The sequence below is a fragment of the Mobula hypostoma genome, chromosome 4 (assembly GCF_963921235.1).
Source record: "Mobula hypostoma chromosome 4, sMobHyp1.1, whole genome shotgun sequence".
Classification (NCBI taxonomy): Eukaryota; Metazoa; Chordata; class Chondrichthyes; order Myliobatiformes; family Myliobatidae; genus Mobula; species Mobula hypostoma.
Window position 1 is genome coordinate 147,389,590 of NC_086100.1, and position 26,801 is coordinate 147,416,390.

At 41.2% G+C, this 26,801-nt stretch overlaps 1 protein-coding gene across 1 annotated transcript in view; it reads right to left on the reverse strand.

Annotated features, from left to right (window-relative positions):
• The window catches only part of LOC134345653 (protein Jade-1-like), a 160,737-nt gene that overhangs the window by 42,998 nt on the left and 90,938 nt on the right, over window positions 1-26,801 (reverse strand). Inside the window, 3 exon segments of the mRNA XM_063046662.1 lie at window positions 17,620-17,777; window positions 21,505-21,590; window positions 24,705-24,782. Coding sequence (XP_062902732.1) covers window positions 17,620-17,777; window positions 21,505-21,590; window positions 24,705-24,756 — 296 coding nt within the window. The 5' untranslated portion in view covers window positions 24,757-24,782.

Here is a 26,801-nt window from a genome sequence, read left to right on the forward strand (position 1 = left end):
GAGCAACACCTTACATTCCGCCTGTGGAGCCTCCAAGCTGATGGCATGATCATCGATTTCTCGAACTTCCACTAATTACCCCTCTCCCCCTCCCCTCTTTTTCCATTCTCCACTCTAGCTCCCCCTTGCCTCTTCTCCTCACCTACCACCTCCTCCCTCCCTTTCTCTCATGGTCCACTCTCCTCCAAGATACTATCTATACCCTTTACCCTTTCCACCTGTTACCTCGCAACTTCTTACTTCATCCCCCTCCCCACAAACCTGGCTTCACCATTCACTTCCAAACTTGTACACCTTCCCTTCCCCCACCATCTTGTACTGGCATCTTCCCTTTTCCTTTCCAGTCCTGATGAAGGGGCTTGGCCCAAAACGTCAACATTCATTTCCACAGATGCTGCCTGACCCACTGAGTTCCTCCAGCATTTTGTATGTGTTGCATGTAAATAAGATGCTAAAAATAAATCAGATTCTAAGTAATTTCTGGAAATGTAGAAACTTGACAACTTGTTTATAAATGACCCTTAATAGTGAGAAGTAAACAGTTGTTCCAAATGCGTGTTTTTTTTTGTTACATATACTCATTGCTACCTGGCTAGCGTCCAGTCTTGACCTAAGTTGCAATGAAGCCTTAATAAGGCCAACTTACTAGCTGCATTGACAAAAAGTTAAAAGCAGGCTGCATAACAAAGCTCCCCACAAGAAAGCAGAATACGACAGGACACAAGGCAATACAACATGACAGTACAGCCAAGCTTTCTACATAAAACATAAAAGTATTAGAAAAAAATATGAAGTGGGGTAGGTTACAAATTTATGAAACCTTGATCTCTGTTGATTTAGAGTTGAATCTGCAACAGTAATTGATCAGAAGTTTAGCATTTTAAAAGCTGATAGTTATTGCAGTTCAGTTTCTCATGCTCACACACACACACATAAACAAACCTTACTCTCACCTTAGTACAGTACGGTACCTACTTTTATCAGCAATGAAACTGCAGACAAAACTAATTATTTTAAAAAATGGATAGAAGTAATTCCCTTCTTGGATTATTTAGTGCAATTAACTAAGTTACATCCACTTTTACTGGATTAACATCACCAGAAAACGGCGGGGGGGAGAAGGCAGGATGTACTAAACAGCCAAGAATGTGCACGCGGATGAAGTTTCTGAGGCAATGCTGGGAAGAGGTTAAAATAGCCAGCAATAATTCGAGTTTCAATGGAGTAGATGGTCCGCTGGGATATATAGAGCACAGAAAGTCCATCAGTATCAATAAAAATCTCCACTAAAATGGAAATTTCTCTACCCTGCCTTACAGAACTAGCAAGGGGGAAACTGAGCTGTGAGTTTGGCAAATCATGTTGTTTTTTTAGTATCTACTTAATTTTTAGAACACAAGCTCAAAAGACAACTTGGAATGTCCCAGTCTGAGCAAAATTTGGGTGTGAACTCAGCTCAGACTCTCCCAGCTGTGTTAAATCAAGTGTGTAACTTTGCTGATAACTGACGGACTGAAATGTGCAAGTGAGAATTCCACATGACGCAGGAAACAGTAGTGGTACTCTGGCAGAGTATTAGCCAAATCCAAGCTTGTTTAAAACAATAATTTACCCCAATTGTCATTCCATAATGCTTCATCTGGGTATTTTTTAAATTTAGTGCCATGTGTAAACCTTCCGTCCAATTTCCAGAAATTACTTAAAATATTATCCCTTGACTTTGAACCTCTAATTTGCATTCATCCATCAACTTCTTCAGTGCATTCTTAGGCTATGAAGTGACATGCCAACTGATCATCTCCACATTTACTGGCGGAAACCACAAGCAAGCTGCACAGTAATTACTTGACAGCAACTCTCCCTCAAATTGTCTGACTGCAGTTGGATATGTGTTTTCTGAGGTCTCTGTGGCAAACAGAAAACTAACAGCATTTTTGGCACCTCTATATCTTTCTGGAGGGTGATATATACCCTCTCATGATTAGGATTACATAGCATTTAGAATTCTTAAAATTAGATTGATTTCTATTGCCTTTGAAATGACTGCATGTCCTGACGGAGTTATTCAACACAGTAACATCTTAGCACAGTCTGGATATACACATAGGTTTTACAAGTTTTTTTTAGGAAAGACTATAATATGGCCACTGAAGTCATCTTTCTGAGACTTAGGAAGGTCTAACATGGTGAGCAGGGTGGGGCGCAGTTGTTAGGGGAACTAACTTTTGAGTTCAAGCAATGAAACTGTGAAATATCAGACACTTTTATGAAATATATTGTTTAAACTGATTGGGAAAACACAAGCGCATTTTAAATTCCAAGGAAGGGGTTCTCCAAACACAAACGACCCCAAAAGAGGAGAGCGTGACACAGTTTTTCCAGATGCATCAACATTGGACATTTCGGCAAAGCGGTGGATGTTGTCTATATGGACTTCAGTAAGGCCTTTGACAAGGTTCCGCACGGAAGGTTGGTTAGGAAAGTTCAATCGTTAGGTATTAATATTGAAGTGGTAAAATGGATTCAGCAGTGGCTGGATGGGAGACGCCAGAGAGCAGTGGTGGATAACTGTTTGTCAGATTGCAGGCCAGTGTCTAGTGGTGTGCCTCAGGGATCTGTGCTGAGTCCAATGTTGTTTGTCATATATATTAATGATCTGGATGATGGGGTGGTAAATTGGATTAGTAAGTATGCAGATGATACTAAGATAGGTGGAGTTGTGGATAATGAAGTAGGTTTTCAAAACTTGCAGAGAGATTTAGGCCAGTTAGAAGAGTGGGCTGAAAGATAGCAGATGGAGTTTAATGCTGATAAATGTGATGTGCTACGTTTTGGTAGGACTACTCAAAATAGGACATACATAGTAAATGGTAGGGCATTGAAGAATGCAGTAGAACAGAGGGATCTAAGAATAATGGTGCATAGTTCCCTGAATGTGGAATCTCATGTGGATAGGGTGGTGAAGAGAGCTTTTGGTAAGCTGGCCTTTATAAATCAGAGCACTGAATATAGGAGTTGGGATGTAATGTTGAAATTGTACAAGGCATTGGTAAGGCCAAATTTGGAGTATTGTGTACAGTTCTGGTCACCGAATTATAGGAAAGATGTCAACAAAATTGAGAGAGTACAGAGAAGATTTACTAAAATGTTGCCTGGGTTTCATTTCCTAAGTTACAGAGAAAGACTGAACAAGTTGGGTCTTTATTCTTCGGAGCGTAGAAGGTTGAGGTGGGACTTGATAGAGGTATTTAAAATTATGAGGGGGATAGATAGAATGACGTGGATAGGCTTTTTCCATTGAGAGTGGGGGAGATTCAAACAAGAGGACATGAGTTGAGAGTTAAAGGGCAAAAGTTTAGGGGTAACATGAGGGGGAATTTCTTTACTCAGAGAGTGGTAGCTGTGTGGAACGAGCTTCCAGAAGTGGTTGAGGCAGGTTCGATGTTGTCATTTAAAGTTATATTGGATAGATATATGGACAGAAAAGGAATGGAGGGTTATGGGCTGAGTGCAGGTCGGTGGGACTAGGTGAGAGTAAGAGTTCGGCACGGACTAGAAGGGCCGAGATGGCCTGTTTCCGTGCTGTAATTGTTATATGGTTAATTCTCCTAGTTTTCCTTTTATTCATCTGAAGGTCCGTTTGACCCATTAAATCTGAAAATTAAGGATCCATCTCTCACTTTAGCATTTCAACAAACACCGGATGCCAATTCAACAAATGCTTTTGTTTCGGATTGGGTCATAGAATCACCGAGCAAAACAGCACAGATCCAGGCCCTTTGACCCAACAAGTCCACGCAACAGTGTCCACTCAGCTAGTCCTCACTTTCTGCATTTAGCCCACAGCCTACCAAGCAACATTCTTCCATGAACCTATTCAAGTGCTTCTTAAATGACATTATTGTACCTCCCTCAACCACTTCTTCTGGCAGCACACACAAAATGCTGGAGGAACTCAGCAGGCCAGGCAGCATCTATGGAAAAGTGTAAACAGTTGACCTTTCAGGTCAAGACCCTTCATCAAAACTGGCAACTCACTCCACTGTGTAAAAATATGCCTCTCAGGTCCCTTTTAAATCCTTCCCCTCTCACCCTAGATACATGCCCCCAAGTTCTGGACTCCAAACACTGTTAACGGCTATCTTTATCTGTACTTCTCACAATTTTAAACATTTCTATATCACCCCTCATTTGCCTACATTCCAAGGAATAAAGAACTATCCAGACCAACTTCTCAAGCCCGTTAGTCCTGGTAAAATCTTCATATTGTCTGCACTCTTCCTATTACAAACAAAAAAACAAAAAAAAAGCACATCTACAAAAACCATGACCTTAACAAAATCTAATTAAATATTGAGCAGCAAAAGGGAGAAGAATATAAAGGCAAAAGTAAACATACACAGTAGAGATGCACTGCACCAAAAAACCTCAGTCCTCACCCAGTAAGGAAGTCCAATACAGGGCCCCATATCCTTTCAAAGATGTCCCCTCTGTCCTCATTACATAATCCTAGACTCAATGAATATTTTCTTTATCTTGATTAGAGCCTCAATATATCTCATCAGCCAGGGTTTGCCCTTCACACTAACAATAGCATGTTGCTGTTGGACTCTTAATATCTCACTCTTAAAAACCTGCCACTTGGCTTTCAAAAAGGCTCACCCAATCAATCTTTGCTAGATTCTGTCTTAATTCCCCCAAAATTAGTCTTGCTCCAGTTTAGGATCCTAACCTGTTCATCTATCCTTATCTTCAAACTAAGTTTTAAAATTTAATCTATCTTAAAACTAAGAGAATTATGATCAATAGAGTCAAAGCTTCCTGACTGCCACCTCAATTACTTGCCCTGCCTCATTCCCCAAGAGCAGCTCTAGTATTCTACCCTGCCTCTATATACTGACACAGGACACTCTCCTGGACACATTTCACAATTCCACACCATTCGTGTCCTTAACATTCTGGGTTGCTCAGTTAATACCAGGAAAATAAAAAATCTCCCACTAACACAACCCTATTATTCTTACATTTCTGAACAATTGCTTGAAACACTTGCCCCTCAAGTTCCCAATGACTATAATACAGCCCCACTAGTGACCCTCGCTTCTTCTTTCTAAGTTCTACCCTCATGGTCTCATTGGACGATCCCCTAAGAATGGCATCTCTTAAGTACTACTGTTATGTTCTCCCTTATTAGTCAGAATCAGATATAGTATCACAGGCATATGTCATGAAATTTGTTGTTTTGCAATAGCTGTATAGTGCAATACATAAAAAACTATAAATTACAATAAGGAACTCCAGTTAATTGGGACAGTCGCTTATTGGAGACAACTCTTAAAGAATAAAAACCAATCAAGAAAATAGTTGGATTCCCTTCATTTATTTTGGGATACTGCCACTTTATCGGGACAGGAAACTGTTAATCAGCTGTTTCCAACTAGCGTGCTAATTAGTCGTGTGCACTTCATCCCTCTCGATTGTCTCTACCACAAAAAAGACGCCATTGGTCCAAGAGGTCAATATCTCTGCCCCTTGCACCAGTTTCTCAGTCATGAATTCATTTGGTATGGCCTTTTAGTTCTCACCTCACTTCAAGAAATCACTACCCTTGAGGTGCCTCTTAACTTCTGATCCAACTCCCCATACTCATTCTTCAGGACTTCAACCCTTGTACTACCCATGTCATTTGTAACAACACATACAATGATCTTTGGCTGTTCACCCTCATCCTCGAGAATTTCCTGCAGCCGCTCAAAGATACCTTTGACCCTAGCATCCAAGAGACAACACACCAGCCTGGTGTCTCTTCTGTGGCCACAGAAACCCTTGTCCATTTTCCTCACTATTGAGTCTCCTATCACTCTCACACTGTCTGAGTACACCCTTCCTCTCTAAGCCTCAGAGCCAGTCGCAGTGTCAGGGATCTGAGTATTGCTGCTAGCCCCTGAAAGAGCACCCCCCCCACTTAATACTATCCAAGGGGATACATCCGTTAGTGAGGGGAATGCACTGGCTGCTCGCTCGCCCTGCTTTCCTTGGTGGATATCCATCTATCTGAAGTCTGTACCTTGGGTATGACCACCTCAATAAAAGTTTCATCTATGAGTTTCTCAGCGCCACCAATGGCCCTGGATACATCTAAATCCAGCTCCAGTCCCTCTGCCTGCCCCGACAGGAGCTGCAGTTGGATGAACTTCCCACAGATGTAAATCAGGGAAACTGTGAGGTTCCCTGACTCCCCACATCTTGCACAAGCAGCATTCCACTGCCCAAACTATTATCCTACCTCCATTGAATCACATACTAAGCATGAATGGTAAAAATAAAACCTTAGTTCTCCTGAACAGTGCCCTTTCACTGAAGCCGCTGGAGCCAAAACCTCAACTCTACAATCACACACTTTACTTTGTCTTCTTCTTCTTCTGACTTTTAATGGCGATTGGCAGTCCAACTTAAAAGCGCATCACAGCCACCAGCTGGATTGGCGTGTGGTGTGGAGATTAGGAAATAAAATCCCTACCAGTTCTTTATCAAATGAAAACTAAATTACCCTAAAAAGCCCTATAGATTGTAAATAATGAAAGACAATACTGTGAATTAAAGTCACTTCCATAACATAGTAAAGTTTTTAAATGAAAACTATCAATACCCAAAAATTATACTGAAGCCTGCATTTGATTTCTTTCAACCTTATATGCTTCACGTTGTAATAGAATGTGTTCAGCTGTTTTATAGAGAAGGCGGGGGAGTGGGACTAAATGGGAGAATGGATCAGCTCATGATAAAATGGCGGAGCAGACTCGATGGGCCGAATGGCCAACTTCTGCTCCTTTGTCTTATGGTGTTATGGTCTTATAATGATGACAAAACCTACACAACCCAGAGTGATGTTTTTCAACAAGGTATAAGGAAAACTTAATTATTCCTTTTATCTTGTTGGAAATTATAACCCACACTTCGATGACAAACTCCACCATCATCAGGGATGGAGCCCGATGATGAAAACGTCGGTTATGATCGATATCTGTACCCAGCTGCAAGCCCGAGATATTCATTATCTTTTGATCCGTCTGTAAGAATGGTTAACATATTATAATAATTTTCCTTAACATATTGATGAACCAACAGACTCTCCGGCATTTCAGGATCCTTAGACTGCATTAAATCATGTAACCCAATATCAACTAAAGTCATTGGAAAAAACCAAGGTGGGGTTACTGAGGAAGTTACAGTACAATTCAACAAGCCCATATTCTTAGCGTGAAAAGAACCCAACCATCCAAAACTAAAAACGCTCCTCTCTCCCAACAGTCCTCAGTCAACAGTTTTGACAGGGTGATCATTGCTCTGCCCACTCAAAACCAAACCGTGTTCAACATCAACTTCAACCTCCGCAATTTTTAGGGTAATTGTCCTATTTCAACCAGTAAAGCCGAAACAGAGGATGATCTTACTGCACCACAATGCAATCTCAAAGCCCGAGTTTTTACAACATCTGAACATTTTAATGTTGAAAATGAAACTGATCCATAAGCCACACAGCCATAATCAAGAACAGATTTAATTATATAAATGGCCAAAGATTTTTATGTAGCACCCCAACAACACCTACAGTCACCTGAAAATATTTAATGTTCCCTTACATTTATCAATTATTTTACTGATATGATGCTTATTAATGTCAGCTTATTATCCATCCCCCTGACTAGGAACACTTCACATGTTCTACCAGTCTGCTGTTGCCAGTACAATCTTCGATGTGGAGGTGTTCTAGGGCAATGGCATCAATGTAGATGACTGAATAAACTGATTAGAAAGGCTGGCTCTGTTATTAGGAGTCAAACTGGACGTGCTTGTAATGCCCTGGTTCATATTTTTACTGTTATGCTGTATGCATTTCATTCTGGCACCTCTGTAAGAGCAGTCTGTTCTGTTTTCACGCTCGTTTGGGTTACTGTTGAAGATAAGAGTGAGGAGAAATGTGTGTCATCCAATTAGGATGGTTGGATTAAGGGGAGGTTTCTCTGGTGAGGGACACTAAGGTTGGGCTTGGGGCTTTTGTTCGAGAGGAGATGGAAGGGAGAAGACGCTGGAGAGAACCGGTCATAGCATATGATCCACTGGGAGATCCGGTTGTTCAAAATGAACTGCAAGCGACGTTCGGAAGGTGGTGTGTGCTTTCACGTTGACAGAGGGCCCACTGCATGTGTGACAAAGAAGTTCAAGATGAGCTCCAACTTGTCCACATTTGATGGTTTAATTAGAATGGGTCCTTTCCTTTTGGTTATTCTTTACTAACCCTTTGGTTAAGATTTATAAATATAATTCCTTTAGTCGTATGCAGTGTTCTGTCTGTTATTTCGTGGCATTAATTTGCAACAGGGTAGCGAGTGACACAGTATCCACACAACCAAGATTTGAGATGAGATCAAGCACACCTCAATCTCATAAGTTTGGCAGGGCCAGAAGTTGTCTCCCCTAGACTTATGCAGCCAAGGAAACCAGAGTGTTTCATACTGGAGGCTGTGGTAGAACAAAAGGACCTTCTGAAAAACCCCGGCAATTCTGGACAACGTTTCTCACCCTCTGCGTGCCACCTTGGCTGAACAGTGGAGGTAGGGGGAAGGGGAGGAGGGGGAGGCCATTACCAGAAGTTCAAGAAATCGATGTTCATGCCATCAGGAGGCTACCCAGACAGAATACAAGGTGTTGTTCCTCCAACCTGTGAGTGGCCTCATCACGACGGTGGAGGTGGCCATGGTTAGACATATTGGAATGGGAATTAGAAGTGAAACTAAGGTGGGTGGCCACTGGGAGACTCCACTTTTTCTGGTGACGGAGCATAGTTGCTCAGCAAAGCAGTCTCGCAATCTATGTCAAGCCTCATCGATATACAGGAGGCCACACCAGGAGCACCGGATACAGTACATGACCCCAACAGGCTCACCTGGAAGGACTGTTTGGGGCCCTGAATAGTTATGAGAGAGGAGGTGTAGCACTTGTTCTGTTTGCAAGGAGAAGCGCTAGGAGGGAGATCAATGGGGAGGGATGAATGTACAAGGAAGTTGCACAGGGAGCAGAAAGCAATGGGAAAGATGTGCTTGGTGGTGGGATCCCACTGGAGATGGCGGAAGTTGTGGAGAATTATGTGTTGGACACAGAGGCTGCTGGGATGGTAGGTGAGGACAAGAGGAACCCTATCCCTGGTAGAGTGGTTGTAGGATGGGGTGAGAGCAGACATGTGTGACATGGAAGAAATGCAGTTGAGGGCAGCGTTGATGATGGAGGAAGGGAAGTCCCTTCCTTTGAAAAAGAAGGACATCTCCTTGACTCTGGCATGAAGAGCCTCACCCTGAGAGCAAATGTGGCGGACACGGAGGAATTGAGAGGAGGGGATGGTGTTTTTACAAGTAACAGGGTGGAAGGAGGTACAGTCCAGGTAGCTGTGAGAGTTTGTGGGTTTATAATAGACATCAGTCAATATGCTGTCTCCAGAGATAGAGACAGAGAGGTCGAGTAAGGGGAGGGAGGTGTCAGAAATGGACCAAGTAAAATTGAGGGCAGGGTAGAAGCTGGAGTCAAAATGGATGAAGTCAACAAGTTCCGCATGGGTGCAGGAAGCAACATCAATGCAGTCGTCGCACAAAAAGTGCGGGACGGCCACCAGTGTAGTCTTGGAACATAGCCGACAAACAGACAGGCATAGCTAGGACCCATACAAGTGCACATGGCGACAACTTTTGTTTGAAAAAAGTGAGAGGATCCAAAGGAGAAATTATTTCGGAAGAGGACAAGTTCTGCTAGGCGGAGGAGAGTGGTGGTGGAGGGGAACCGGTTGGGTCTGATGTCCAGAAAAAAACATAGAGCTTTTTGGCCTTCCTGGTGGCGGATGGAGGTGTATAAGAACTGGACAGCCATAGTCAAAATAAGATGATGGGGGCCAGGGAACTTGGAAATCATTGAAAAGATTTCTTTCACCATTCCCCATCCCCTATTTCCTCTCTCACCTTTTCTTCTTACCTGCCCATTGCCTCCCTCTGCTCCTCGCCCCTTCTCTTTCATCCATGGCCTTCTGTCCTCTCTCATCAGACTCCCCCTTCTCCAGCCCTGTATCTTTTTCACCAATCAACTTCCCAGCTCTTTATTTCTTCACCCCCCCCACCCCACCAGTATCACCTATCACCTTGTGTTTCTCCCTCCCTTCCACCCACCTTTTAACTCTACTCCTCATCTTTTTTTCTCCAGTCCTGCTGAAGGATCTCAGCCTGAAACGTTGACTGTACTCTTTGCAATTGACGCTGTCTGGTCTGCTGAGTTCCCCCAGCATTTTGTATGTGTTACAGAACATTTCATACTCATGTTCTCCCTACTTCATGGGTCTTCAGTTGCTCCTCATTGAATAACATCCAAACTAAACTATCTGATACTTAATCTAATGCTTGTCAAGAAAGCACTGTATACAAATTGACTATCTAAATTGATCCCTATACAAGATCTGATTGCTAGTAGCTCCAATGATGTCTTCCAATGAAAAAAAAAGCCATTTATGAATAAGGAACTGGCAAATGAGGAGGACCTTAACAGATAAAGGGAAAGGCAGAAATGATGTTATTGCAGTTCGGGTCTAGGCAGCAGATGGCACAGCTGACAAAGGTGAATCAAAATTAGAGAGATCGCCTGGATGAGTTGTGGGGTTAGAGTATTGGTATTGGTTTATTAGTGTCACATGTACCAAGATACAGTGAAAAAAAACTTATCCTGCATATTGTTCTTACAGGATTAGTCACAGTGCTTTGAGGCAGAACAAGGTAAAACAATAACAATGCAGAATAAAGTGCAAAAGCTACATGGAGAGTGCAGTGCAGGTAAACAATAAAGGTGAAAGATCATAACTAGAGAGATTGTGAGGTCCAGTCCATCTTATCATAAAAGACGTCCAACAGTCTGATATCAACAGGATAGAAGCTGTACTTTAACTCAGGAAAAGAGGAATGGAAGTTGGAAATTCGGCTATGGACTGAAAGGGATAATCAAGAAGAATGGCTCAGTCAGAGGAATATTATATTGAAGATAAGAGGACATAGTATAGGAAACCTGAAAAGTTGGATGATGAAAAGGCGGCAACATCAGTGATGCACATAAGAGTACAAGGGTTGCAACAATAGGAGTCGCCAGTCTACTTACACCTGGTAGATAATATTACCAGGGACCAGTAGGTGATTGAGGAAAGGGAGCAATGACAGATCCTTAGGAACTTCAGAGTAAACAACATAGCAGTAAGAATGGAAGCTCCTGATGAATATGCTCGGACTGTGGTCCAATGGGGAATACAAGGACTGTCCCATAGAGCTGTACAGTGTAAAGAGAATGGTAAGACAAACAGATTGAAATATTAACAGTGGCTGTAGCATGGAGACAGATCACATTCTGTGAAGGTCTGTTGCAAAATAAGCTAAATACCCAGGAACCAAGTGTCAAAGTAACATCTGACAGTGATTGATCCTCGCCAAGGGTAAACCAAGCGGAAAAAGATACTATGTCAGAATCTCAGTGAGTGCTAAAGCGAACTAAAATTACAAATTCAAACCCCACAATGGCAGCATATTTGTGGGCTAGGTAAGTTCCTTTAAGAACAAATGGATTCACATTTGTGTTGTAGAAAATGAAATCTGTCCAGCCATCACACCTTCCTACTCATACACCTGGCTTGGCCCACAAGTGACTGCTGGTGACCTGGCAAGTCATTAAGTATTGTGCAAACTGCAATCAAGATTATAAGGAATAGGCTATATATGCAACTATTTCCATGATGTACCATTTCTGAAGAGCTAACAGCAAATGAAAGCACCTTTGCTTCAAGAGTGTAAGTTAACATGACAACCTGATAAATATTTTGCCACAAATACTGTAGTTTGAAACAAAGACCATAATTATGTATATTACTTGAAGAAAGATTATTTATTGGGACTTTAAATCGGGGAACTTGGGAGTTAATTGTGGCTCTTCCACACATGGTTCAGTTAGCTCCAAATTCTAAGCAGAAGAATAGCAGAGAAGTATTACAAAAGGGATGAATACTTTTTCAGCTTCACAATTTTGGTTTTTCATCTTTAGTAAATTGTTGATAGGTTTCGGAATCGTTCTTTAATTTGACATGATGCACAATGTTTTGGATATTAGCTCAAAATAATCCTACTTCAATATATTTTAAATTAAGAAAGTGAAACAATAGAATGTGAAAATAGTTCTGGAGGGCTGTAAATTCCTTAAAGAACAAATGGATTCACATATGCATTGCAGAAAATGAAATGTATCCAGCCTTCCCACCTATATACCCAGCTCAGCATGCACATGACTGCTGGTCACCTGGCAAGCCATCATATTGTGCAAGTAATATTTAGCTTTTACAATTTCGAAACATCAGAAACTTGCACATTAAGAAAGAGGATCACAAATACGCTTGTAACCATCCTAGAGTTTCTAGGAATTAAGCAAAAAAGAGAAAGAACAAAAGAGCTTTCAAAAGTGTTAAACTTTGCAACCCCTCCTGTCTCTATTAATCATAATAATACTAGAAATGGCTATATGTTACATACTTAAACTTCCAGTAATGCATCAAACCAGAATTGGTGACCTTAAGAACTGGGCTGCTGATGTGCTGTTTTACATCTCCATGCTGATAATTATATCACAGTTCAGAGAAAAACTGCACTTTAACTCTGCAAATCCCATTGTTTTCCTAATCTGAAGGGAACTGCTAATGGCAAAGAGCATGTCACTAGTTACTCAGTAAAAGTATGAAATAATGTGGCCAAGGTCCAAATCAAAACATCCAAACATTTTGCTTTTGCAATTTTATTCTAGTGCCAAGCACTTAACAGTGGTGATATTATTGAACATATTATTAAATGTGAATGAGGCACTATTACAGTGCCTTGAAAAAGTATTCAGCCCCCACAACTATTTCACATTTTACTGTTCCATTTCCTGAACTCAAAATATATTGAAGTAGGAATATCTTGAACTGATCTATGAAACATTGATCATCATGTCAAATCAAAGAAAAATTCCAAAACCTGTCACTAAAAATTAAAAACCAAAATTGTGAGGCTGAAAAAGTATTCATCCTCTTTGTAATTACTACACTAACTTTCCTCAGTACGATCCTATATACTTCCTTACCGACTCACCCAGTTTGTTGATGTACAAAGTTGGAGGATCACCTGTTTTCGATGAAATCATAAAAATAAATACCCCTCTCTCTGCAAGGTCCAACAGACGGTAGATTTTCAACAGACCAAATCAAAGTGAAGACAAAAGAGCATTCAAGACAAGTTAAGGACATGATAATAGAGAAGCACAAACTGGGGGAAGGTTAGAAGTCCATCTCAAAAGCATTGAACACACCTTGGAGCTCAGTGCAGTACATTGTGAAAAAGTGGAAAAAATATAAAACCACAGGCACATGGCCCAAGTCAGGCTACCCCTCTAAACTTAGTTGCCAGAGAAGAAAGGCACTTGTAAAAGAGGCTATGCAAGGATACCCAACCTTTTTTTGGAATGGATTATTGATATGGGTCAGGTTTTCAGCAGCAAGGACTGGAAATCTGGTCAGGACTGATGTGAAGATGAATGCTGCTAAATACAGAGAGATCCTGGATAAAAAAAATGCTAGCCTCTGTCCCAAAGCACACTGCTGAGTTCTACTGTGAAAGAGGAGCATGCGATTCACAAATAAAACTTCTCAGTTAAATTGATCAAAATCCCTGGTTGTAATACTTATTTATGTGAACAAACAGTTGGAGGCTGAATAGTTTTACAAGGCACTAGACATTTATCCTATTCTGACAGTCTTTATATTATTCATGTTCACACTTTGGCTGCAACAGGATATTGCTGGCGATATGTTTGTAAAAACATTAGAGTGCTAGTCACCTGGTAATCAAAGTAATTGGCAATTTGAATCTCACACATTTGCAGGTGAAATTTTGGCAGGTAAGCCTGTAGTGATAGGGATAGTGACTGGTTAAGGGAACAGAAAGGGAGGTTGTGTTATCGAGAATGAGATTTCCGGATGGGATGTTGCCTCCAGGGTGCCAGGGTCAGGGATATCTCTAATCGACTCCACTGCATTCTTAAGTGAGAGGGTGAGCAGCCAGAAGTCGTGGTCCACAGTGGTATCAAAGACATGGGTAGATGAGGTGACGAGGTCCTGCTAAGTGAGTTCAGGGGGTTAGATACTAAGTTAAAGGACAGGCCCTCCAGGATTTGTACCACGTTCTAGTGAGGCCAAAAATAAGAAGATTATACAGTTTTACATATGGCTAAAGAGATGGTGCAAGAGGAAGAGCTTCAGATTCTTAGATCATTATGCTTCTTCAAAGGAAGGTGGGATCAGTACAGAAGGGACAATTTGCATCTGAACTGGAAGGGGACCTATATCCAAGCTGGAAGATTTGCTAGTACTGCATGGGTATGGGTGGGGGGGGGGTGCAGAGGGTTAATCTAGATTTGCAGGAGGATGGGAACCAGAGTGCCAGAGCAGATAGTGGACTGGTTGTGGAGAAAGATGTTGTTAAGCCTATATACAAAGTCAGGCATTAAAAGGTTGAGTATGGTGGGGCTAATGTTCTGAGTTGGGTAATATTTCAATGCAAGTAGTATTGTAGGAAAGATGGCTGAACTTTGGGTACGGATCAACACATGGAATTATGACATAGTAGCCATGACTGAGATTTCGATGCTAGAGGGACAGGACTAGCAGCTCAATGTGCCTGTGTTTCATTGTTTTAGAAGTGATGGAGTGAGAGGGATTAAAGGGGAAAGGGTGGCATTACTAGTCAGGGAAAATGTCACTACAGTGTTCACATAGGACAGACAGGAGAACTCATCTAGTGAGGCTTTATGGGTAGAACCAAGGAATAAGAAGGGTATGACAACGTTATTGAGATTATATTATAGACAACCCAACAGTCTGCAGGATTTAGAGGAGCAAATTTATAGAGATATCAGAGACTGTTGCAAGAAGCATAGCGTTGTGACAGTAGGAGATTTTAACTTTCCACATATTGACTGGGACTCCCATACTGTAAAAGGGCTGGATGGGAACAAGTTTGTCAAATGTGTTCAGGAAAGTTTCCTTAATCAGTATGTAGAAGTCCGAATGAGAGACTGTGTGATACTGGGTCTGCTATTAGGGAATGAGACAGGGCAGGTGACATTTGTGCAGAACATTGCATCTGGCAGTCATAAAGCCATTAGTTTCAAGGTAATTATGGAAAAGGGTAGATCTGATCCAGGGGTTGAGATTCTAAATTGAAGAAAAGCCAACTTTGATGGTATCAGAAAGGATCTAGCAAATGTGGTTTGGGACAGGCTGTTTTCTGGCAAAGATGTACTTGGTAAGTGAAATTTTAAGAGAACAGAATTTTTATGTTCCTGTAAGAACAAAAGGTAAGGACAACAGGTTTAGAGAACCTTGGTTTTCTGGAGATACTGAGGCCCTGGTTAACAAAAAAGGTGTATAGCAGATATAGGCAGAATAGGAACAAAAGATGTACTTAAGGAGTAGAAGAAATGAAAGAGAACACTTGAGAAAGAAATCATGAGAGCTAAAAGAAGGCATGAGGTTGCTCTAGCAGACAAGGTGAAAGAGAATCCTAAGGGCTTCTACAGACATATTAAGAGCAAAAGGATAGTAAGAAGATCAAAGTAGTAATCTATACGTAGAGCTGAAAGAGATGGGGAAAGATCCTAAACGGACACTTTTGCATCAGTATTTACTCAGGAGACAGACACAGAGTCTACAAAAGTGAGGCAAAGCAGCAGCGAGGTCATGGATCTACAGATTACAGAGGAGGTGTTTACTGTCTTGAGACAAATTAGGGTGGATAAATCCCCAGGGCCTAACAGGGTGTTCCTTCGGACCTAAGTGACAGGCAAGTGCAAAAATTGCTGGGGCACTAGCAGAGATATCTAAAACATCCTTTGCCACAGTTGAGGTGCTGGACGTTTGGAGGATAGCTAACATTGTTCCATTGTTTAAGAAAGACACCAAGAATAAGCCAGGAAATTTTAGGCCAGTGAGCGTGACATCAGCAGTGGGAAAGTTATTATAAGATATTCTAAGGGACCAGATGTACAGGTATTTGGATAAACAGAAAATGATTAAGGGTAGTCAACATGGCTTCATAGATGGTAGGTCACGTTTAACCAATCTTAAAGAGTTTTTCAAGGAAGTTAACAGGAAAGTTGGTGAAGGCAAGGCAGTAGATGATGCCTATATATACTTTAGCAAGGCCTTTGGCATGGCCTCAGCATCAGGAGGTTGGTCAAGATGGTTTAGTTGTTTGGCATTCGAGATGAGGTAGCAAATTGGATTAGACACTGGCTTTGCTGAAGAAGCCGGAGTGGTAGTAAATGGTTGCTTCTCTGACTGGAGGCCTGTGGCTGTGGTGTACCGCAGGGACTGGTGTTAGGTCCGTTGTTGTTTGCCATCTATATCCATGATCTGGACGATAATGTGATTAACTGGATCAGCAAATTTTCAGATGACACCAATCGAGGGCGTAGTTGACAGCAAGGAAGACCATCAAAGCTTACAATCAGGAACTAGACTAGCTGGAAAAATGGGCTGAAAAATGGCAGGAGGCATTTAATGCAGGCAAGTGTGAGGTGTTACACTTTGGGAGTACCAAACAAGTAAGGCCTTACATGGTAGGGCACTGAGGAATGTGGTATAACAGAGGGATTTGGGAATACAGATCCATAATTCCTTAAAAGTGGCGTTACAGATAAATAGGTTCATAACGAAAGTTTTTGGCCTCAATATATAGAGCACAGGAGTTGGGATGTTATGTTGAAAATGTACAAGACATTGGTGAGGCCTAATTTGGATAATTATGTGTAGTTTTGGTCACTTACCTACAGGAACGATGTATGTAAATAAGATTGAAAGAATGCACAGAAAATTTACAAGGATGTTGCTGGGACTTGAGGACCTGAGTTATAGGGAAAGGTTAAATAGGTTAGGACTTTATTCATTAGAATACAGAAGACAGAGGGGAGATTTGATAGAAGTATGCAAAATTATGAGCGGTATAGATAGGTAAATGCAAGCAGGTTTTTCCCACTGAGGTTGGGTGGGACTACAACCAGAGGTCATGGGGTAAGGGTGAAAGGTCAAATGTTTAAGGGGATCATGAGAGGAACCTCTTCACCCAGAGGCCAGTGAATGTGGCGAGTGAGTTGCCAGCGCAATTGGTGTATGCAGGTTTGATTTCAACACTTAAGAGAAGTTTGAATAGGTACATGGTGGGAGGGGTATGGAGGGTTATGGTCCAGGTTCAGGTCGATGGGAATAGGCAGAATAATGGTTCAGCATGAACTAAATAGGCTATAGGGCCAGCTTCTGTGCAGTGGCATTCTATGACTCTAAGACTGTAAATGCAATGCAGAAGGAAATTCGTCACAGCCAGCAATTACCCTTTCACACAGCAACAACTGTATGCCAAAAACATAACCAGCCTGAAATGAGGAATGATCAGAAAGTGCTACATGGCTCAAATTAAGAATACAAAACTAAACAATATAAAAGACAACATTTCTCCTCTCCAATACCTGACACTTGCTTGTGGCACTGATTCAGGGCTAACAGGTACTTGAACTCCCTTTTCCCATTCTTGTCTCCACGAATCAGCCAGAATGTAATATTCATCTGAATTCAGCTGGTATGAATCATGTAGTTTCATTGCAGTTATCAAGTCTGTTCTGTAGACCTGAAATACAAAATACAAATTACACTGTGGAGTGGATACCAATATCCAATAAAACAACTATTATCATTTCCCCCACCTCGTTCTCACACCAACCACCCACCCCTACATTTCCTCTCTTGACATTGTTGACTCTTATTGGGGTACAACTCCACTGGCATTTGAAATTGTCCAATATTGTGCTCAAGCAGACATCCAGTTTGGCTGGACAGTCAATGCTTCAGACTATTTAAATATATCAAGCTTATAGATAGAATGATGAACCCGTTCATCATCCCCATTCGCAATGAGTCCAAATCAAAAACAGCCCATTTTTAGCCAAAGTGACAGGGTAGTGACGAGGAATGGAAGACTAATCCCTCGATCAGAGCACTGGCTAAAATCAGTTCATAGGGAACACGAATCAATCGAGGATTTTTGTTTCCTTTGCAGTACACTAAGTACCACACTGCTCATTTCAGATCATCAGAAAAGCTCTACTGCCCATTATTCGAAAGGTGTCTCACCCTGCTTGTACGTTGTCTTAAGGCCATTTAAAATTGAACGAAAATGCACCCTAGACAATATCCAAACCAATAAACTGTAGCGTTAACATCAAGGAGATATTGGCAAAACTATGCTTAACAGCAACAGTGAGCTGCCAGATTCAAAATTCAATAGGGCAATGAGAAACTACTTAAATGCAAGAAACACTAAATATCCTGCAACACCATAGACAGCCAATTGCATAACTTCAGTCAAATTTTATGATTTGTGGTGGACTGAATTTACATGCACCTATTCTTCTCTTTTCTAAAGAAGTTACTCTGCTTTTACAGAGAAGAGTTGATACTGAGGTCGACTGTTTCCTCTGCTCATGACTTTGCTGTACAACACGAGCTGTTCTGGGTCATAAGCCACATCCACCTCAAATTCACTGGTCGACAGACCTGCCCGTAAAATCTTTAAAATAAAGTAGGTTGTAGAGGGCTGGTTCAGAAAACAACACAGAATATTTTATATTTAAAATATTGATACAATGGCTCAATGTGATAGGTAAAATGGATAAATTCAGCACCAGAAGGGAATAATCCAGACTGGAGGCAATTAAAATTAGGTTGATGGTTTAGGCATAACAGGGAATAAAAGAGCAGTGATGAAATAGGATGGAATCAATTCAGAGTTTGAAACCCAGTCTAAAACATGACTCAAGTATTTTGCAGGGTCTTGTTTGGAAAAGGGGGAGAAAGAGTTGGGGCAAATCACTGGAATAACAGCTTCTGTCTACTGAAGTAGACAGAACATTGGGACACAACATTGCTGGCTACGGTAATATCTATTATCCAGCTTTAATTGCCCCTGGCTACTGCAACAACTAGCAACGAAACATTCCCATTGGTAAAAATGGAGTCACACCTAAGCCAAACAGGGCGACAATTGGAGGCAAAGTGAAGTGATGATGGCGCTAAACGGTGACCGTCTTTAATTATTGATCCAAAGTGTTTAAAAGCTAGTCATGAAACTAGCAACTACCTGGTCCCAGCAAAGTCATCCCAGGTAGATTACACAGTGTTAACCATGGTAACTTCCTCTTGCGTTTCCAATGGCCTGTCCTTTTGCCAATCATATCAATTCCCACCTTCAGTGTTATACTCCCACCAAATCTATGCTTGGATGGGAAAACAGTTTTAATTTCAATAGATTTTGAGCTTTTGTTTCAGATAGAAGGAGGAGCTTAGGAGAATTAATGGTGCCTAACGACGACTCCTTTGCTTGCATCTTCGGAAACAGCTCTGTTTCCATCTTTAATATCTCTATTTTTCCCTTTCCGGGTTCTTTTGAAGACCCTGACCTCGAGTTACATGCTGACTATGGTTTTTTGCAGGAATGGGACCCGCTCTCCAGGATTCATAACTCGCCGTTGTTCGGCACGCCAAGGCTGCGGCCTAAGATTTCGGCTCGCCTTTGGAGGCCTAGGATTTCGGGGTTCTGGAGACAGGCAGATTGAAGGTCGGTGTCCCAGACCAGTGTGTCGTGGGAGCTGGAAGATCTTTGGCTGGGTGCCCAGAGACCTGAGATCTTTGGGCATAGAGCTCAGAAAAAGCAACACGATGAACTTTTAACATCATAAACCAGCAAGTTGTTTGCTATGCCTCCACTCTCACTGTAAAACGGAGGCATCTCTTTCTCCCTATTAGGAAGAGAGAGAGCCTGTGGTATGTCAAATGCCGGGTGAACAATGTAGTCTTTGGGGTAACTGCAAGTCTGTGTGTTGCTGTTGTTTTGCTCACGCTTGAGTGCTCGGTGCGGGTAACAATGCATTTTTTTTTGCCGGTGAGGGGAGGGGGGATTGTGCTTGCTGCCGCTTACACGCGGGAGGGAGGGGAGCTGGGGTGGGGACTTTGGGGTTCTAACATTTAACTGTCATTCATTCTTTGGGACACTCCTCCGCTTTCATGGATGGTTGCGAAGAAAAAGCATTTCAGGATGTATATTGCATACATTTCTCTGACATTAAATGTACCTTTGAAACCTTTGAACACAAGAATGCTCATCTCAGGTAAGTTGAGACTCATGAAAACATTAAGGGAGACAGTCAACTTGACAGCATAGAAACAGCAGAGAGGTCAAAAGACATGGTGGAGTGGAGCTGAGTGTAATCAGTAAACAGGTGGAAGCTGGTCCAGTAGCTATGGATGGTATCATTCAGGAGTGTTGCATAGATGAAGCAAAGAATGTTGACAAGGCAGATCCTTGGGGGAATCCAGAGCTGAGGATACAGCTTTCATTGGTACTGTGCCAGCTACATGCAGATAGTTGTTATAACACAATACACTCAGAAAATTATATGATATTAAACTGTGGTACGAAGAATGAAATACTCAATAAATATCCAGCTACCTTTCATGCAAAATAAAATCACCCTAACAGAATTACAGTGGTTGGTATTGAATGATATGTTAGTGATTATATTTTTCTTCCCAGAGAGAAAATAATTCATCTGTGAAAATAAAAAAGTTATTTGATCACTGAGCTGTTTTGAAAAAGCCTTACACTAAATTGTTCTTTATTTTTCAAAATATCATGAATTTAACCTTTCATGGCAGTTGTGAATTAGATTTTTAAAGCTAGATGTGATAAAATACAAAAATGGATGGGAGCATGTGGAAATACAGATGATAATAACTGGTCTCAAGGCCTTAAAAAGGACAGATTATCAACAAAAGGTACATGGTCACATCCACAGAATATTCAAACAATTCACAGAAAAAAAATTAACTTGTAAAGGCCAAAAAGTGCCTAATTTTTAATGTAATATAACAACAATGAAAATCTTGAAGATGGCCTCAGCATTAATGACCTAACATTTCAGCCATAAGTACACTTGGATATTGGTTCGACCTGAATCATAAAGTTCAGAAATTGACTTCATCTCAAAGCCATGTGAGGTTCACTCTACATCAAATTGATGGCCTTGGCAATGGGTTCTATCATTGATTTTAAGGTTCTATGCCAGATATGAGAAAAATTAGTTGATATTCAATATTCTGATCACCTTAAATTGATCATCACTAACCAAGATCAGCTATAATGGCATCCAATCCATTGGCATTCACTGCCACAGTTCACACAGGACAAGACTAAAAACTGGCCATTGTCCAGGTGATTCTAAATACCAACATAAAAACTAGCATTTTCAGTAAAGTAAAATTAGAAGGAAGTGTTTCAGACAACAGGAACAGGACAATACCTCAGATGGTTTTCGGTCCTTGTGCCTTGAAGTTGAGTTTCTCCTGTGCTGTGATTTGGAATGCTGAGACCAGGAAGTTGAATGACCTAAAAAAAGAATGAACAGCATTTCTGTCTCTTCTACGAAGAGTAATCTGATCAGTCACAAATAGGACAAGTGATCTTTTGTGGCACAGTGATTTGTCATACAATAATTCTGATCAGAAGCAGCACTTTTACTGCCTCTGAAATGTCCTGTTTTCAGGGACAAGCTGTCAAACTTTATTAGTGCTGTGCTGTGCTTTGTTAGATCATTTGCCCTCCTCATGAAAAAAAAATCATTATACTGAATCATATCATATGCCAAAGGTGTCCCCCAGAGCACTTCAAGATCCAACATCTTTACATTTGAAGATTTCTAGTCTGAATTCCTTGCAACAGTTTTCAACTACATATTAATTGTGTTAAAATACTAATCTGCCCATGGGTTGTCAAGATTTTCTTATTACAGTTATAAACATTAAATGAACATCTCATCAGAAGGTAAGAGTAATGGATATAATACATAGATGAGAAATTCTGAAGATATTGGAAATCCAAAGCAATACACACAAAATGCTGGAGGAACTCAGCAGGCCAGGCAGCATCTATGGAAAATAGTTAGAATCGATGTTTCAGGTTGAGATCCTTCAACAGTCCTGATGAAGGGTCTCGGCCTGAAACATTGACTTTTTACTCCTTTCCAATAGACAATGCCTGGGCTGCTGAGTTCTTCCAGCATTTTGTGTGTGTTGCTAATGGATGTAACATGTGTTAGGCAGATAATCAAACTCAAACAGGACGAGAAACATCAGAACAGAGCACACAATGTTGGTCAACTTAACTACATCCTCGACATTTGTTTTCCTCCCCAACGCTCCTCAGAGGGGGAGGAGGGATGAATAATTAAATCAGAACAATACAAGAAAAAAAGCATCTTTAAGCACATTACAATTTACAATGAGTTTAAATATGCATTTCCTAACCAAATCAGCTTAATCCTTTTACATCTTTACCTTAGGATGTTAATTACGACTTTAACATGATGAAACTCATGGAAATGTTTGATTTCATTTTGTTCCTATGGGGACAAAGGGCAACTACACAACAACACTGAATTCTCAGAACAAAATATCACAGCAGCTTTGTTGCACAAGTAAAGGAAATGAAAACCAACTTAAAACAGAGCTAAACCGAGTAAAAGGTGAAGGGGTTAAATGAAAAGTACTTCTTCTTTTCGATTCATCTGTACATTCTGAGAATTACAGCAAAAAAATTAGCAATTGTGTTAGTTGAGAAAAGATGGGAAATTCCACAGGACCCACTGACCAGTATTCTGAAATTCATGATTTACTTCAGTCAGACAACTCAAATTCATAAAATAGAGCTGAACATTTCAATACCAAAGAGGATTGTTATACTTATATGACTTTTTTAAAAAGATTATGAGGACACGCAGTCCTCTTTGTCATTTAGTAATGCATGCATTAAGAAATGATACAATGTTCCTCCAGTGTGATATCACAGAATCACAAGACAGACCAAGACTGAAAAACTGACAAAAACCACATAATTATAACATATAGTTACAACAGTTCAAACAATACCGTAATTTGATAGAGAACAGACCATGGATACGGTAAAAAAAAGTCTCAAAGTCTCTCGAAAGTCCCATTATCTCACGCAGACGGTAGAAGGAAGAAACCTCTTCCTGCCATGAGCTTCCAGCGCCGCAAACTTGCCGATGCAGCATCCTGGAAGCACCTGACCACACTCCAACTCCGAGTCCGTCCGAAAACTTCCAGCCTCCGACCAGCCCTCCAACATCGAGCACCATCTCTGCTGAGTGCTTCGACCCCAGCCCCGGCAGCCAGCAACAGGCAAAGCCGAGGATTTGGGGCCTTCCCCTCCGGAGATTCTCGATCGCACAGTAGCAGCGGCAGCGAACTGGGCATTTCAGAAGTTTCTCCAAATGTTCCTCCGTGCTTCTCACGTCAATCTCCATCAAATCAGAATTGTGCATGGCATTCTAATTACAAATATCGATATCATTCACCGGAGAGGCTGCGCGCCGTTATGCAGCCGATTAGAACGGAGGTTAACAAAAAAGACAACAAAAGAGGACAGAGGGAAAAGAGGAAAAATAAGCAAACATAAATGCTTTCAAGAAACATTTCATTCACTCTTTTGGAAGACACATTAATTATTTTGTAATTGCATCCCTTTTCTCCGAGCTCCAAGCACATAGTCCTACAGACTGCAACTATTTCTCAAGTATTCTCAAAGCAGCAGTGTAGGCAAAGACAATACAACTTAAAAGATCTGTGCGCCCAGTTCAAGCAGAACACAATCAAGACATGGATGTATTCCCTGGGTAACATACTAAAAATGCAGAGGGAACTCAGCAGGTCAGGCAGCATCTATGGAGAAGAATAAGGAGTCAACATTTTTGACCAAGATCCTTTATCAGGACTGGAAAGTAAAGGGGAAGAAGCCTGAGTAACAAGGTGGGGGGAGTGGAAGGAGTACAAGTTGGAAGGAGATAGATAAAGTCAAGTGAGGGGAAAGGAAGGTGGGGATGAGAGGAGAAGCTGGGAGGTGACAGGTGGGAAAGGTAAAGGGCTGAAGCAGGAATCTGATAGGAAAGGAGAGTGGACCCATGGGAGAAAGGGAAGGAAGAGGGGTACCAAATGGAGGTGATAGGCAGGAGAGGAGAACAGAAGGGATATGAGCGGAGCCGGAATGGGAACTGGAAAAGGAGAGGATGGAGAAGAGTGAAAAATTACTGGAAATTGCTAAAATCAACTTTCATGCTGTAGGGTTGTAGGCTACTAATGCCAAGCACACAAGCTGACCTTTGAATCCAAATATCTATCTTGGCTGAAGTCAGATTACTCAGTATAGCAAAAGGAAAGATCTAAAATCTTTTTACTCTTCTTGGGTCAGTACTACCTATTCACTGATACAATGAGAGAGCTGCTTAATATTTTCTGTGAATGCTGGATGTCATCAGATATCCATAACTGGGCACAATAGTGGATAAGCATTCAAGCCTAATAACTATTCAGGAGCTCTGGACTAAGAGCCAAGCATTGAATTACTCTGTGTCATTTGTTTTAAATGCTGTGTTAGACATAACCTGGAAGCTATGTCACTTTCACTGTAAGAAAGCAAAACACTCACTGTCATTGTCGTCAGAATCATCGCTGCTGCTTGGAAGCCGGTTCCTTTTCATGGTCTTCTCTATTTCTGGCACGAAGACTGTGAAGAAATAGACACGGTTAATGTCAAGGGTCAATTAACCAATGGCAATCCATCTTTCCGCAAATGAGGGAGCAGATTGGTTCAAGTGCTGAAAACCCCTTCTTTCTTGGGTCACATCAGGTCACCAATTCACCCACAAATCAAAAGGCTTGCAATTTAAGTAACAAAGCTGGCAAGTGTCATAATGGAAACATTATCTCCACATGAAAGTCAGACCTTTCTGTACTGGAACATCAATACACAGAGAAAAACTAAGTCACGTTACTTCTGGATCCTGAGGAATACCAGAAGGCTGCTGCAAACCCTCACTTCATACAATAACTTCAGCCAAAAAAAAAACTTTAAATTAAACAGACAAAGAGCTCTGCTAAAATAGCAGTGGGAACAATTTCAGACAATGTATTCATACGCTGCCATGTGGGCCAGGATTATTACATGGAAACAGCTTAGTGATTAGAATACAAGTTTAACTGTCAAATATATCCTCTAAAATGCTGCAACAACTTGATTTCAAACTATACCATTATTGAAACAAAATTATATCAGCTTCTTTTGCAATAGAAGAATAAAGCAAAGCTGTACCAAAATAAAAGTGCATAAGTAATTCAAAGAATCAAAGTCTGGAAGCAATTTCGCCTCCAACTTTTCCTCTTCTTTTCTAAAGGTAGCACAGTAGTTTAGGAGGCAGTGCTACTGTCTTACAGTTCTAGCAAGTTACGTACAATTCTAAACTCCAACGTTGTATGTAGTTTGTAGGTGCCCTGGTTTCCTCACCCATCTCAAAGTCATGCTGGTTGGCAGATTAACTGGTAAATTACCTCAAGTGGAAATGGGTGGCAAGAGAATGGAATTGATGCGCTTGAGGGAGAGAAGATTGACTACAAAATCAGATTTATTATCACTGGCTTAGATGAAGTAAAGTTAGTTGCTTTGTGGCAGCACGGCAATGCAAAGATAGAAATTACAATAAATTACAAATATGAATGGTTTTAAAAAAGGAATAATGAGGTCGCAATCAAGAATCATTCAGAGAAATGTGCTGGCGGAAGGGAAGAAGCTGTTTCTGAATCATTGAGTGAGAGTCTTCTTGCCCTCTTCTTGCTACTATAGCTGAAATTCCGAAGACCGCCCGCCCCCCACCCCCGCTTTTTGAGGCGCTCCGTCTTTCTGAAGTCCTCATGGTAGGAAGTTTGTGCCTGTGATAGAGCTGTTTGAGTCCACAATGCTCTGCAGCCTTTTTCTATCCTGCACACTGGAGCTTCCACGCCAGGCTGTGATGCAACCAGTACGAATGCTCTCCACTGTACATTTACAAAAACCCTGTAATATTCTTTGTCAATGTACCAAACCTCTTCACATTCCTAACATATCATAGCCCCTGCCATGCCTTCTTTAAGAGTGCACACAGAACTGATTGCTCTGAGACCCAGTACAAATTCAATGGACTGAATTCCTTCATTTAAAAAAAATAAAAATATCAAGTCACTCTTTTGCCACTTTTGTCCATTGCTGCCATTCCTTGTGTGACTCTGGTATCTTTCTGACTATCCTTTGGAGGGTCTGCCTTCACCTGACCAGACTGGATACACTTGGCCACCAGGGTAATCACACACATTTGAAAGAAAAATCAAAAAAGCAGAATTAACTGAGGCTGGTGCAAGTAGAATTAATACTTTCAAGAAAAAAATTCATTCACAGGACACGGATGTTTCTGGCAAGGCCAACATTTGTAGCCGACCTTAATTGCTCCTTGAACTAAGCAACTGACTGGGTAATTTCAGATGTCAATTAAGAATCAACCATGTTGCCCCGGATCTGTAATCACGTGTAGGCCAGACTGAGCAAGAAGGGCGGAAGGACGTTAGTGAATCAGATGGGATTTTATGAATATCAAGCAGTTTTATAGTTTTCACTTTTGATACCAGCCTTTTAATCGCATTGATTTAAATATTTGCAATTAAATTCTGCACTGCCACAGTGAGATTTGATCTCATGACTCCAGATCAATAGTTAAGG